Source organism: Diceros bicornis, chromosome 12 (genome assembly GCF_020826845.1).
Source record: "Diceros bicornis minor isolate mBicDic1 chromosome 12, mDicBic1.mat.cur, whole genome shotgun sequence".
NCBI lineage: Eukaryota > Metazoa > Chordata > Mammalia > Perissodactyla > Rhinocerotidae > Diceros > Diceros bicornis.
Window position 1 is genome coordinate 63701304 of NC_080751.1, and position 15958 is coordinate 63717261.

The window sequence follows — 15958 nt, forward strand, 5'->3', positions numbered from 1 at the left end:
AGCGGAGCGCGCACACTTAACCGCTTGCGCCACCATAGCCAGGTGTTTTTTACTCTAGGTCTTTGTGTATGCAGGCGTTTGTCTTACTGTCTTAGTCTGTGGGGCTGTGTGTGTAAGGAAGTGCTCTTGTGTTCTCTTTGTCTCTGATTCACTGCCAGTATCTGTGGATGTGTGTCTCTGTCAGTCTGTCTCAGAGGGTTCCCGAGAGCTTCTCTGTTCTATGCTCCTGCTTCTCTCTGTAGTCTCTGCAGACTTTCTTCTTGCTTATCAGAGTATAATGCCCCAAGTTGGTTTCCCTAGCCCCAGAGGCCTCATAACTTTGGAGCTCCAAGGAATCACTGTTTTTCCACCTGGTTGTGTCTTAATTTGGGTTTATTTTAAAAACTTTTCATTTTGAAGTAATTTTAGATTTACAAGTGTTGCAAAGATAGTACAGTTTCCTTCACACCCTTCACTCAATTTCCATTAATGTTGACATCTTAAATAACTAAGGTATTTTATCAAAGCTATGCAATTAACATTGCTATGATATTATTAATTAAACTACAGACCTTATTTGGATTTTACCAGTTTTTCTTAATTTGAATTTTTAAAGAAGAGCATTTGTCTCAGTTAGTGTCAGATTTCTATATTTAGCTCAATCCCTGGAGGACAGGATGGGGACCGACGTGGCTGCTGAGCCCTCTCTTTCTGTCAGGGTACTTGCAAAGAAGATAGTGGGGAGCAAAAGCTGAGCAAACCATTCAGTGTGTCTCCTGTAATATCAGTTTACAGTGAAGTTCATTTTGAGTAATTTTTTCCTACATTTCCTGCAATGGGAACTATTTTGTAGTATGATTACAAATTCACAAAAACAAGTTTGTTCCTTTTTTTCCCCCTTTTTTCTCCCCAAAGCCCCAGTACATAGTTGTATGTCATAGTTGCACATCCTTCTAGTTGCTGTGTGGGACGCGGCCTCAGCATGGCCAGAGAAGCAGTGCGTCGGTGCGCGCCCGGGATCTGAACCCGGGCTGCCAGCAGTGGAGCGCGTGCACTTAACTGCTAAGCCATGGGGCCAGCCCCAACAAGTTTGTTCTATTAAAGATTTCATTTAATTACCAAGTAAAGCAATTTTGCTTTCGAGAACTTTGGCATTTTGGCAGATATGAACCAGAAAAAGTGTTGTCTGCTTTTATGTTTAAGGAAATTATAAATATGTATTCATTAATGTACTCATTAACATTTTTGTTTGTTTTTCTCCCAATCTTATTTTAACACACTTAGAGTAGAAAAATAAATATTGATTGATTTTTTTTTTCCCTCTCTATAATATGTTAAAATATGCTCGGCTATAAATGCTTTAAACTTCTTTAAAACTTTAAAAATAATTCTTTTGTAATACCAGTAAACTTTAAGAAATTTTGAGCTTTAGTTCACATTTCTTGATGTCAAATACTCTGATTTTTTTATTGCTAAGTAATTTGAAAATTAAGCTTGTTTCCTTTGATTCTAATCCTCTTACAAAATGTTATTACTTCACCATCATTCTTACTTCATCAGTCTTAAAGGCCTACTGTCAGCATGATGCTTTATTATGTAATTTAGAGTAGGCAGTATAATGTTGGTTTCACATTGCTTATAGGAGAATGTAGAACCTATCTACATGATTTGAAACGACCAAAACTTACATCATTTTTGTGCAAATGTTGTATTTCTATTATGGATAGAATAGTCGATTACTTTTTATAGAACATCTCTTATTGTCAACTTTATTTTTTTTGTTAAGCTTCATATCTTTAACATTATTCTATAGTAGCCGGTCCACCATCAACTACTGGTATAAAGCTACTTTTCAAATGAATTAGCGAAATTACTTGGGGGTTTTTAAAATTATAATAACCTAATATTGTAATTGCACCGTACCTTCATGTGACTTAACTTTGTTGCTTTAGCTCAGCAGATATCTCAATAACATTAAGGAACAGAGGAGATGATGCCTATAAAGCAAATGTGTATGGTAACTCTATAATTGTGCAACAACACATCAGCATGGATGGAAGTCGATCTTATAAACTAAAAAGTGAAGCAGGTTTGTCATGAATTTCTTTTCATTTCATATAAAATATTAGTAAATATCCAATTAAAAAAGAGTTAAGTGATTGTGCTATTATTCATTAAAAGGGCACTTCTTCCCAGTCTCTTGACACCTCTTTCTTGTTAGATGATTGGTTGGTTGCATGTATATATTCATACACATGTGTATGTACATGTGTATATTACACATAGTTGTTTTAGCACAAGACATTTACAGCAAAACCATGATTAGCAGGATTTGGGCTATGCCATTTTGTTCTCACCTGCAGACCTTCTTTCACCTCTTTTGGTTTCTGTTGCATGTGGAAGGAGATGGTTAGCAAAAGGGAAAGGACATAAAGGAAGAGGAGGTGAGTGGTAGGGGTTACTAAAGAGCTAGATGAGGAGGAAAAGAAAACGTTTAGCTGTGAGAAGAGTAGCACTATCCCTGCATCTGGTGCTTCTTCCTCCTCTGTCCTTGTGTCATGATTAGTGTGTCACCCCAGTTCATTCAGACATGTGTATATTCAATGGTACCTTTCTTGATGACATAATGAAAAGTAATCAATATTTGTATTTGTAAATAATTGCTCATGTTTTTTCTGTATTATTGCCCTAGAAACAATCTGATCATTTTACGTTTATCATAACTAGGCACTGTGGTTTCCACTAGGAAAGAAGAGCTGATTGCAATTCTTGATCATTTTAACATACAGGTAATTGCTAAATTTGTGTTTCACATTAATTCATGCAACTGATTACTTTTTTTGTGATTTCACTTGTGGTGGAGAAAGAATTAAAATGGCCTCAGATAAGTAAATTGACCACAGGAAGAACATGTATAATTATCATAAGGAGAATTTCTTACAATTTACTAATTCACCAGGAGTTTTCAGTATATAATACCTTCAATTTGATAGCTCAGTTAAGAACATCTAGTTTATACCGATATGTGCTAAAATTTATGTTAATAAGGCTGTAAAGTTTCTTTGCTTTCTGCTGTCCTAATCAGAATAGCATCATAGTTCCCTAAACTCAGTTGCTAAATTCTTGTAGAAAGGAAATTTATTCTAGAAAGATAAAGCATTTCTTCATGTATTTTGGAGTTAGTGATCACACCTGTGGGAGACAAGGCTTGCGTTCTTTCTGCTAAGATATTTTGACCGAATATTGGGTATAGGGCACGTATAATCCTGTAACATTAGCACTGGAATTGTCTTTAGAGATCATCTAATCCAGACCCTTTATTTTACAGGTGAGAAACTGGGAGCAAGAAAAAGTAAATTTGTACTTATGGTTGTCTAGGTGTGGTTACTGGTAGAGCCTGGGTTGGGACCCAGGACTCCCTGTTTCATTCTAATGGTCTGTCCATTGTACCACCCTGCCTTATTCCAGGATTGAGGATGCTAAGACTAGTCACCAGGGGAAAAGAATTATGAGTCTAGATCTCTTTCCCAGTTTGGTTTAGAACAGAGCTCTCCAGAAAAACTCTCTGTGATGCTAGAGATATTCTGTAGTATGCTGTCTGCTTGAGTAGCCACCAGCCTTGTGTGGCGCATGTGACTGAGAAATTGCATGTTTTACTTTATTTAATTTTACTTAACTGAAGTGTAAAAAGCCACATGTGGCTAGTGGCTTGCATATAAGGCGACAGAGGTTTAGAAAAAGAATTATTAAAATCTGGAGAAAAGCAGATACAACAAATAAGTTTGAGACTAGAACACAGGGAAATTTGTTAAGCAAAATCTGAAAAACCAAAAGTTAGAGTTTACAGAATCATAGGTGTTGGGAGAATCTTGAAGGGCATCTAGTATAGTTACCACCCTCCGTCCTTACCCTGTGTGGAATCTCCACGAGGTATTTCTTCAGTGGATGCTTGAGTGGATAGAGGTGGAGAAATCATCTCTGCTTGAGGCCTCTGATTCCTTCTGTGGACACGTGTATTTATTAGAAGGTTTTTATTATGTGGAAAGGTGAATAAAACCTGTTTCTCTAAGCTCCCATTTCCTTGGAGAATGTAAAACATGTTTATAATCTTTTGACATATTTGAAGATTGTTATCCTAGCTCCTTTAAGTCCTTTTCCTGCATGATTCAGTTAACTAAAGTTTCAGGTTCATTGATCAAAATACAGATCTAGAGCTGCACTTAATTGTACCGTAGCAACTAGCCGCAAGTGGATATGGAGCACTTGAAATATGGGTAATCTGAGTTGAGATGTACAATAGTGTGAAACACACATCAGATTTTGAAGATATAATGCAAAGGAATAACTCAATTTCTTATATTTATTATATGTGAAAATGATAATATTTTAGATAAATTAGACTAAAACATATTATTAAAATTAATTTTACCTGTTTCTTTTTACATTTTTAATGTAGCTACCATAAGATTTAAAACTGTATGTGTGGCTTGCATATAATTTTACAACTGTCATTGGACAGTGCTGGTCTAGAATAACCAGGAGGGAGGAGAGTATTTAATGTCTTTAAGTACCTGATTATGTTTGTCCCTATGCCTCCCCTTCTTATCCCTTCTCTAAAGTTGAACCTCTTTGTGCTTGCCCCAGGGTTTTGGCAGGTAAAGCTGCAAGATTGTTAACTAATCGCTAGAGTAAGGTAGGAACTAGGAACCCCATTTCAGAAACATTCAAAAGGACGTAGAGAAAAGAATATAAACGTTGGTGAAGCTATTAATCCAAAGTTGGTGTTAAAATGCCTGTATTAAAGCTGGTGCATTAGGTCTCAACTTTTAAGAAGTCAGATGCAGTATGAAATTAAGATATAGGGCAGGCCTTGTAAAAAATATGTGGCAGTCAGTGTGTGGTTTACCTATATAAAAAGAAAAATGTGATATGTAGAGGTTTCTTTATAACTACATGAATGTTTTTTATCTTAGAAGAAAAGACCCAAAATTTTTCCTTTTAAGGAATGTTTTAAGCATTGGCATACTAACAAAGTACAATCAGTATTTTATAGATGGTAAAATGAAGGTGTTTAAAATTTTTTTCATTTATACTAATCCTACATATTCTATAACTTAGGAACAGGATTATTTTTTAACATATAAATTACTTTGTTATTAACAGCAAAAATATAATGGAGTAACAATCCTGAATCTTTTTGAAACAAGTTGTCCTTTTTAAAGAAACTTTTTTGGGGCCAGCCCCATGGCGTCTGGTGTGCTCTGCTTGGGGAGCGTGGGTTCACAGGTTCAGATCCCAGGCATGGATCTATACCACTCATCGAGCCATGCTGTGGTGGCATCCCACATACAAAACAGAAGAAGATAGGCACAGATGTTAGCTCAGGGCTAATCTTCCTCAAGCAAAAAAAGAGGAAGATTGGCAACAGATGTTAGCTCAGAGCGAGTCTTCCTCACCAAAAAAAAAAAAAAAACAAACCTTTCAACTGTACTTTTAACTGTTGCTGTCCTTTACTGTTACATTAACTGTACTTTTAACTTGTTAACCAAAGGTAGTTTAATTCAAGCACTGGCTTATTTAAAATGATTCTCACTCCAAAAGATAGAAATGACTCCAGTATTTCCATTTGTTTTACAATATCCTCATGAAGAAATAATGACAAATGGGAAATCTGAAGAACTGCTGTAAGGAAAATAAATGATACTTGTCATCATAACTGTGATTAGAAATAACCGCTTTGGGCTTTTTGTATTCAGTTGGAGAAAGTAACTAAATTGCCTAAGGTTACATAGGAGGTTAGAGACAGAGCCTAAGTAAGAACCCAAGTCAGCTGCTCCCATGGTAGGGCTTTTCCGACTCTCTTGTCTAATGGTTAACCAGCAGCCAAGGAGTGATAATCTATAAAAAACATTCTAATAAAAACACTTCTTCAGAGTTCTTGTGCTTGTGCCCTCATGTAATGGCAGAATATTTAATTTTGACTGTGGTATTCATTATAGTACCATGAAATTTTGAAATATTTTCTCTGCATTAAAAATTTCTAACCCTTTCTCTTTGTATATTTACCCTAATGCTCTAACCTTTGCTAGTACTTAGGCTTCTTGATGGCACCATACATCGATTGTAATGTATATTTCAGTTCATTTATTTTTAAGGGACATTGAAGTAAAATATTCAAGAATAATCATTTTTTGTTTGTTTCAGGTGGATAATCCGGTTTCTGTTTTAACCCAAGAGATGAGCAAGCAGTTCTTACAGTCTAAAAATGAGGGAGACAAATACAAAGTAAGAAGCACCAAAGTAAATATAAACCTAACAAAAAAGAATACATCGATTGATTAAACATATATGCCGAACATTACTCTCGCTCACATAATCAATATTGAATATTTTTTAAGCCACTATTTAAAGTAATATTGTAGGTCTAATTTAGGGCAGTGTTAAGTAAAATGGGACTATAATTTTCTTATAAATCCTGCTTCAACTTTTTGGCTTTTAATTCTGAGAGAAAATGGATTATTATTTTATAAAATTAGTCTTTAAGGAAATACCAGGAAACAAGTGGCCATACATACGTAATAACTTTTAATCCTTAAATTATTTAGAATTTAAAAAACTAACAAAATATTTGACTACTACTAAAACTTACAGTGTAACTTTTGAATGGGTTTTTGAATTTCTAATTCTAAGAATTTAAGATCTGCTAAGATCAAAGATAGAAATTTTTTTTCTGTTTTCATTTTTGCTTAAAGAATGGAAGAACAGTGAAAATAAGCCTTCAAATTGTATTACTATCACACCAAAAGTGTTTTCTTTCATGAGGTTTTAAGAGTTTTTGCAAATGAACATCTAGATGTTAGCATAGCAAGTTAAGTAAATTTTAGGTCTAAAATAAGCCATGTTTTTTGTGTTTACATATACTTGCTAAAGGATGTTTTTAATGTCTCTTTACATAATTGATCCAAAAGTTTTTTAGAGTTAAGTAAATTTTAGGTTTAAAATAAGCCGTGTTCTTTGTGTTTATATGTACTTGCTTAAGGATGTTTTTAATGTCTCTTTACGTAATTGATCTAAAAGTTTTTTGGAGACCAAATTCTTTTTTTCACAGTTCCATGGAAGTTTACAAACTCCTAATTCTGTTTTTCTTGTTGTTGATATAGTTCTTCATGAAAGCAACCCAACTTGAACAGATGAAGGAAGATTATTCATACATTATGGAAACAAAAGAAAGAACAAAGGAGCAGATAAATCAAGGAGAAGAGGTTTGTAAACACTTAATGTAAATATCTTTGAAATCAGTCAAATTCCTATAGTACTTATAAGGTAAATGGTATTATAAAATTATATATATGTATATATCTATATATATATATTTAAAACTAAGAACATTTTTATAGCACTCTGTGAAATATATGAAGTGTGGTTTTTATATTCAGGGTATTTATTAGCCTTTACTTTTTTGTTTTGTAATAATGGCTATGTACACATATTACTTCCTCTCTTAGACTATAAACTGGAGGACAGGACAGTATCTAACATACTTATCCCTTGATACGTGACTAATTGGTTCCACCGTAAGGTATTACTAATTCCCACTATAAGTAGTTTAAAAACTAGGTTACTAGCAGTGGGGGGTGGAACAAGGCAGGGGTGGTGGGAAGGATATAGTTGTTAAGGAAGTGATATCTAAGGTGAGAACTGAAGGATGAATAACACCAGGCAAGGGATGGTGAGAGGAAGGGTTTTCCAAGAAATAAGCATGGTTGGAATCTCAGCCAAGAGAGCATGTGGTGCTTTTAAAAAGCTGAAAGAATTTCAGATTAGCTAGAGTGAAGAACACAAGAGTGAGAGATGAGAGGCCAGTTTGTGGAGGACCTTGTAAAACTTCAGGGCAGTAGGACACGTGAAAGTGGATGACTTGATTAAATGTATGTTTTCAATAGATTGCTCTGCTGTAGAAGAGAGTGAATTGCTATAAAGAAAGAACAAATGTAGAGAGATCAATAAAGAAGGTATTAGCGTTGTCCAAAGAGATGATGATGACATAAGTTAGGGTATTGGCAGTAGTAATGGAGAGAAAAGCTTTGAAATGCTTTGGGCAGATCTTATATGGGACATGGAAGGTAAAATTGAGACAGAAGAAACATCGTGGGTGACTGAATGGCCTCCAAATTGTATCTGCTGACTTGAGCAGTAGAGTAAGTTTATTAAGATGGGAAACTTGGGAAGAGGAGCCAGTTTTTCTTTTCTTCCTTTTTTTTTCTTCTAAGAAAGGTGATGCATTCTGTTTTGAACACATTAATTTTGAAGTGCTTATAAAGCATCCAAGTTGAAATGTAAAGTGAGAAGTTGGGTGTATGAGTTAGGCATACAGAAGTCAAGTCTGGCCTCAGTAAAAATTTAGGAGTCATCGTACAAGGTTAGTATCTAAGTCACAGGAATGACTTAGGTTGCTGAGGAGGAGAGGAAAGTAAGCCCAGGCCTGAGGTATGAGATAATGCTCACAGAAGCCATAGAAGCCACGGGAAGAGAGAATTGAGAAGGAAGTAGTCAGGACTGTGAGATGTACCGAGTGAGCAAATACCACAAGAATTGACAGATATTCCCTGTATTTAGTGGCATACTCTTCATGGATGTCAATGGCAAGGCAAATTTCAGTAGTGGCGAAAACAAAAGCCAGATTTGTGGGGCTGAAAATGTGAGAAAATGGAAGAGAGAGAATTTTCATGAAACTTGGATGGAAAAGAAAGAAGATTTTCAGAGGAGGAGGTAGTACCCGGGGATGGATGGTGGTAGTTTTGTTTGTAAGTGGGAAAGATAAGTGAGTAAAGATTTAAACATGATAATGGAAAGGAGTCAGTGAAAAGGGTAAAGTGGAAGAAAAGATGAAAAGATAGAATGACAAATCAACTAATTTAGACCTCCAGAGAACACAGGATGGGGTGGTAGGATCCAAAATATAGGTAGGAGATGGGGACTGGACTTAAGTGTAATGAAGCCACCTCTTCTTTTGTAGCAGGAGGAAGAGATGACGACTTTAGATTTGTAGAGAAGGTTGTGAAAGTTGGAGGGAGTTTCTCTCTGATGGTTTCTGAATTCTCTGAAGTAGGAGACAGGGAGAATGAATGAGGGATAAGGGTGGCAGGGTGTATGAGGTTTGAAGAGAGTGATAATGGATTGAAATAATTGTGGAGAATGGGAAAGTGACTGGGATAGGGAAACAGAGTAAGATCTACAGGGTAAGGCCTTAATTGAATATGGTAAGCATGAATGAAGAGGAGAGGCTGTCTGCCCAGGTGTACAGAATAAAAGGTCTAGGAGCCACTTCAGAAGCTGTTCTAATGTCATTATATTTAATATTTGTTTGATGATTTTATTTATTATTGAGAGAACTTAGATAAGAAAAATAATATTTTATTTTTGGAAATAAATTCCTTCTGAGCCTTCCATTAACTTTGAAATGTTTACTGGGTATACTTTGCTCAGAACAGACCAGTCTGTCTATCAGTTGTGGAATCGAGAGAAAATGGGAAATTGAGTTTTGGGATTTGTCTATACTTGTGTGGTCTTGAACCTTTTATTCCTTTGCTCTTCTTTATATGAAGAGTATTTGGCCATTTGTATAGTGCAGAAAATAACAAAATTATTGCACCTAGTAAAAGTATACCAAAGTACCAAGAATATTTTTATTTCACCTTAATTAAAGAAGTCATTTCCTAGAAAATATTTTTTAGTACTTGTTTAGGCAATGTAGTCAAAAGAACTACATTTGCGAGAAGTCTTGTCTTTTCAGTGTTAATAAGAAATATATCCTTTTTTCTTTTTTTAAGCGACTTACTGAGCTAAAGCGCCAGTGTTTGGAGAAAGAAGAACGTTTTCAAAGTATTGCTGGTCTAAGTACAATGAAGACTAATTTAGAATACTTGAAACATGAAATGGCTTGGGCAGTGGTAATTTTCACTTAATTACTTATTCACATATATTTGTAATATAGAGAATATATTTGGTTACAGTTAGTCTTATACATGATTTGCTATATAATTTCTTTTTAGGTCAATGAAATTGAAAAACAGTTGAATGCCATCAGAGATAATATCAGAATTGGAGAAGATCGTGCTGCTAGACTTGACAGGAAAATGGAAGAACAGCAGGTAATTATACTTTTTTTATATGGATTTAGTAGGTTGAATCATATGAGACTGTTGATATTAGATTAAGACCTACAAAAGTAGCAGTTTCAGCCTATATATTTATCTATATTTGAATTTATTACTCAAGTGAAGCCAACGTAAACTTCTGTTCAAGAACTATCATGGCAGCTTTCTTTTAAAAAGAGTATCATGGGGGGCCAGCCTGGTGGCGTAGCAGTTAAGTTTGCGCGCTCCGCTTCGGCGGCCAGGGGTTTGCAGATTCGGATCCCGGGCATGGACCAGCATACCGGTTGTCAAGCCATGCTATGGCGGCGTCCCATATAAAGTAGAGGAAGATGGGCATGGATGTTAGCTCAGGGCTAATCTTCCTCACAAAAAATAAATAAAATAAAATAAAATAAAAAGAGTATTGTGTTTCGATGTGATAGCCTGTCTGAGGCTAGAGATATAGAACTCTGAATTCATGCATGTGGACAATGGTACTTTGTTACTGACTAGAGATGCTAGAGCATAAAACTTTTACTCTTGGGTTCATTAAGGAGTAGAAACATAAAATGGCCTGAGGAATGAAGGGGTACTAGGATAATAGTCAATTAGAATAGCATTAAAGCTAAGTATCATGAACTATAAGAATTCAGAACTGAAGACAATGCCCAGAGATTGCTAGTGGAACATTCAGGGAGCTGAGAGTTTTAGGGCCCAGAACCATGAGAGGATTTCATATATGTGGAACGCAGGTGGGATAAGTTGTTAGGTCTGTTAAGGTTAATTTCAACCTGAGATCTAAGAGCCCAGGTAGAAACTATGCTGTTTATCTAAAATTCAAGAAAGTCACAAGGTTATTCCACGTGAGCCTAGAGCCAGAGGTTGGTTGAGTGGTAAATGAAGGTAGTAACTTCCTTTTGCAGATTTCCATGTGGACCTTTTTACCACATGGCAGATCCACTCTTTGTACTTGCCTTTTCATTCTTTTTTTAAGAGCTTTATTGAGATATAATTCATATACCATATAATCCACTTGTTTAAAATGTACAGTTCAGTGATTTTTTCATATGTTCTCAAGGGTGTGCAGCCACCACTGTGGAATTCCTCACGCTGTCGTGGCAGAAGTAGAACGCCTGGCCTTTCTTTATAGGAGCCCTGTGTACTCCGTGTGGCTGACTTACCTCTTAGTACTTAGTTCTACTTACCTTAGGAATTTTTGGCTCCCAAGCTTGATTGTAGTCTAGGACGTCATATTCCGTACCTTGCTTTTTCCTATATGCCCCCAAGATAAGCAGATATGTCTTTTTCTTTTTAAGGGTTGTAACTTTAATCTGTCAGAGGTAATAGATGAGTATGTAAAAATAACAGAAATGGTGAAGATAGTATATTTACTTAGTGGTCACTGGGCTGAGTGTCTTACTCCCCCTTCAGGTAGTACCTGGAAGTTCAACCCCACCCACCTCTCTCACCCAAAATTTTCGTGTCTGAGAGGATATTCTGAAATTTATGCCAAATTCTTCTCAACCTCATTTTTTAGCTTGTTATAGGGGAAGACCTTACGTTAGTTTCCTTTTTAAATATTCCCCAACCTAAAAATGGAATCCAGTCTGAGTAATAGATGCTTACCTTTTTCTTCAGATGGGAAAAGGAGGATCTTGAGGCTGGGTGATGCTTAGCTCTGTAGGTGTTTGCTCCACTTAAGTTTTTGGACACTCTCTATAGTAACTGGTAAATTTCTGGAGGGTAAGGACTATCTTATTTTACATTTATATCCTTCTCACCATGTCTTACATAAAACCTTTCATATAGTATATGCTTGATTATTGATTGTAGAATGACTATTGAATGGAAGGTTTCTGAAAAAATAGTGTCTAAAGCAGACTTTATTTTTGTTATTTTATTCTATTTATTTTTTTATTGAGATAACATTGATTTATAACATTATATAAATTTCAGGTATACATCATTATATTTCGACTTCTGTATATATTATATCGTGCTTACCACCAAGAGTCTACTTTCCATCTGTCACCGTACAGATGTCCCTCTTTACCCCTTTTATCTTCCCTCCACTACCTTCCCCTCTGGTAACCACCAATCTGTTCTCTGTATCTGTGTGTTTGTTGTTTTTTTATCTTCCACATATGAATGAAATCATACAATATTTGCCTTTCTCTGTCTGACTTATTTTGCTTAGCATAATACTCTCAAGGTCCATCCATGTTGTCACAAATGGCAAGATTTCATCTTTTTTATGACTATTATTCCATTGTGTATACTACATCTGTATTCATCCCTCCATGGGCACTTTGGTTGTTTCCAAGTCTTTGCTATTGTAAACAATGCTTCAGTGAACATGAGAGTGCATATATCTTGTCAAATTAGTGGTACTCTCATTGTCACCACTTGCACCTCTGGGGGTCACTGATGTCTTGTTGCTTCCGGTGTTGCTGTAGTTGTTGGCTTCCCCACTGGGCATAGCGGGATGGCTGACGCCTCCACTGTGTCTGGGATCACCTGGGTCAAAAGCTCTGTCACTGTGGTAGGGAGAAGGGGAGGGTGGGGAGAGAGTTCGGTTCGCCTCTACTGTTTCCTGTTACTTTGTGGCCACAGGTGCCGCTACAGTTGGGATGTGGGAGTCCTGTGTGCGCCACCGCTGCTGCACACTCTGGGCTGCAGCTGGGCCGGGATCTCGGGGCTCTGCCTCCACTGCTGCTTGGTTCCCTATGGCCGGAGTCACATCCGCGCCACCTGCTGCTGCCTACCAGGTCTTCTGGGGCTGGGGTTGGCTGGCATAGGTGCTGTAGCCAGGGGTCCTGGGTCCTGGGTGCCACCTCTGCTGTTCCACCATTTTGCCTCCTCTACGTGCTCCAATCCACCCACCTTCGTATGTATCAATGTGTGGCTCTCTCTGGGGTCCTGGCGTGTTGGGCACTGTAGCCTTTTCTGGGTTATGGATATTTTACTCACTCTGGATTGAAGGGGAGAGACAAAGGGATCCTCTCATGCTGCAGACTTTAGACTTACGTTAACTTAATTTAAAACTGAAAATATATGAATTATGTCTAGTTATATAACACGTGGACCAACTTCAATTTTTATAAAAAACATACAGATTATACAATCCATGTTTTAATGATAAAACCTCATTACCGTTGTATGTAGTGCTTCCTAAATATCCTACATATTGACAATTCCCTAATCTTTTTTCTTTTTTAAATATTCATCAGTGAAGTGATTCTTTTTTTTTTTAATAATTTTTTTATTTATTTTTCTTCCCCCAAAGCCCCAGTAGATAGTTGTATGTCATAGCTGCACATCCTTCTAGTTGCTGCATGTGGGACGAGGCCCCAGCACGGCCAGAGAAGCGGTGCGTTGGTGGGTGACCGGGTTCCGAACCCAGGCCGCCAGCAGCAGAGCGCGCGCACTCAACCGCCAAGCCACGGGGCTGGCCCAACAATCCCCTAATCTTTATTTCCTCTTCAAACTTTTATCCTGAGCACTTGATTCAAATATCTATCTTAACATCTTTACCTACACGTTCTAGACACTTCACACTTAGCATGCCTAGTTGAATAGTTGCGACAGAGACTGTGTAGCCAACAAAGCATGAAATATATACTCTAGCTGTTTCTAGAAAACGTTTGCTGATCCCTGATCTAAATAGTTCTTATATTTGTCCTTTCTAATCCATTCCTATTGTCAGTGCCCCATTTTGGTCCCTGATTATTTTTGTTCCACAATATTAACTTCTTACTGAAATCTTTACCTTTAATTTTTTCCTCCACCCTGTCTTCCGTGTGCTTCCAAAGTGATTTAACGTATAGATTTGATCATATCTTGTCTCCCTGTTGTCTAGAGGGTTAAGTCGTGAGCTGATCGTTATGGAATTCAAAGCCCTTCTACCGCCTTCATCTCATCTCCTACCACCACCCTCTCAGCTTAAGCTCCAGAAGTACTTTAATTACTAAAATAGGTATTAATGCCTTTCCACATGCTTTCCCATCTGCCCTGATACCTTTCACCGAGTTTTCTCTTGGTACATTTTGATTAATCTTTCACATCTCAGCCCAAATGCTACTTCTACTTTGAAGACATTCCTGACTTTTTCTGGAAGACCTATGAGTTCTTTCTCTGTGTTTCCACGATTATAAATAAACATACCCTACTTAAACATTATTGTATACAAGTTGTATTATCAGTTTGTGTGTCTGTTTCTCAGCTAAATTGTGTTTATCTCCCTTTAACTATGTTACTTGAAGACAGTTATTACTGCATCTTTGTATCCCTAGAAGATAACACATTTGTTGGATAACTAAATGTAGAATTAAAATTAATTTATATTTTAGTATTTTATATAATTGCTTGCATAATGTCTTGAGTTTATTTAGTCAGAGCGAAATTAAGTTTATTATTGGGATGTGAACTATATATAGTTATTTTTTAATTTCTCTCTTTATTGAAGAAAAATAAAATATACTCCATCAATGTTGTTATTTTCTTAAAGGTCAGACTTAATGAAGCAGAAAAAAAATATAAGGATATTCAGGATAAACTAGAAAAGATTAGTCAAGAGACAAATGCGCGAGCACCAGAATGTCTGGCATTGAAAGCAGATGTTACTGCTAGGAAAAGGGCCTATAATGAAGCTGAGGTAAGAGAAATCTTCTAACCTGAATATTCAAAACTGCATATCAAATATAAATACTGTTCATTTATTTTTAAAAGTACAGTTTTGTAATTGAGTTGAAATCTGTGTTGCTTTCAGACTTTCAAAACTGTAATGGTTTCATATGGCCGTTTATGTACTTTATTTTAAATATATATTTCTGCATATATTTAGCTCTTGTTTTGAAGATTTGGCAAAAGTAGACTTGAATGGGATATTTGTTTTCTCATTTTACTAAAATGTGTCTAATTTTTTGTTAGGTTTTATATAACCGCTCCCTAAACGAGCATAGAGCATTAAGGAAAGATGATGAGCAGCTTTGCAAAAGAATTGAAGAACTGAAAAAAAGGTAAGACAGTTACTTTGCACTTGTTATGATCACCTCATTTTGTAATAAAGTAATCTGGGTGAAATGGAGTGCTGTTGGCCCTCCGTATCTGCAGGTTCCACATCGACGGACGTGGAGGGCCAACAAAGGGACTTAGGTATCCATGGGCATCAGGGATGATTGTGTTATTGCTAAAGGAATTTTATCACATTGCTTTATGTTTTTTAAATGTTGTGTTTTTCATTTAACATTTTCCACTTTGGATTATTTACTGTTAGTACTGATCAATCTTTGGAACCTGAGCGATTGGAAAGGCAAAAAAAAATATCTTGGTTAAAAGAAAGAGTAAAGGCCTTACAGGATCAAGAATGTTCTGTCAGTCAAGACATGGAACAGTTTCAGCAAGCCATAGAAAAGGACAAAGAAGAACATACCAGAATTAAGTAAGTTTCATCATCCTTAAAATGATTTTTTTCAATTGAAAATCGTATAGTTTTGCTCTTTATATGAAGAGAGAAAAGGTGGTATTTTTTGTTTCATCTGCATTAATAAGGGATCTTTTAAAATCACTTTTCCAAGACTTTTCTTTCTTTTTTTTTTTTTTGTGAGGAAGATCAGCCCTGAGCTAACATCCATGCTAATCCTCCTCTTTGCTGAGGAAGACCGGCTCTGAGCTAACATCTATTGCCAATCCTCCTCTTTTTTTTTTCCCCCAAAGCCCCAGTAGATAGTTGTACGTCATAGTTGCACATCCTTCTAGTTGCTGTGTGTGGGACGCGGCCTCAGCATGGCTGGAGAAGTGGTGCGTCGGTGCCCGCCCGTGATCCGAACCCGGGCCGCCAGTGG

At 36.5% G+C, this 15958-nt stretch overlaps 1 protein-coding gene across 1 annotated transcript in view; it reads left to right on the forward strand.

The window, feature by feature from the left end:
- SMC6 (structural maintenance of chromosomes 6) overlaps nt 1-15958 on the forward strand; it is an 83242-nt gene that overhangs the window by 19303 nt on the left and 47981 nt on the right. The window contains exons 5-13 of the mRNA XM_058551754.1: nt 1932-2068; nt 2707-2768; nt 6184-6264; nt 7140-7241; nt 9810-9929; nt 10032-10130; nt 14623-14769; nt 15045-15133; nt 15391-15555. Coding sequence (XP_058407737.1) covers nt 1932-2068; nt 2707-2768; nt 6184-6264; nt 7140-7241; nt 9810-9929; nt 10032-10130; nt 14623-14769; nt 15045-15133; nt 15391-15555 — 1002 coding nt within the window. The remainder of the gene's footprint in view (nt 1-1931; nt 2069-2706; nt 2769-6183; nt 6265-7139; nt 7242-9809; nt 9930-10031; nt 10131-14622; nt 14770-15044; nt 15134-15390; nt 15556-15958) is intronic.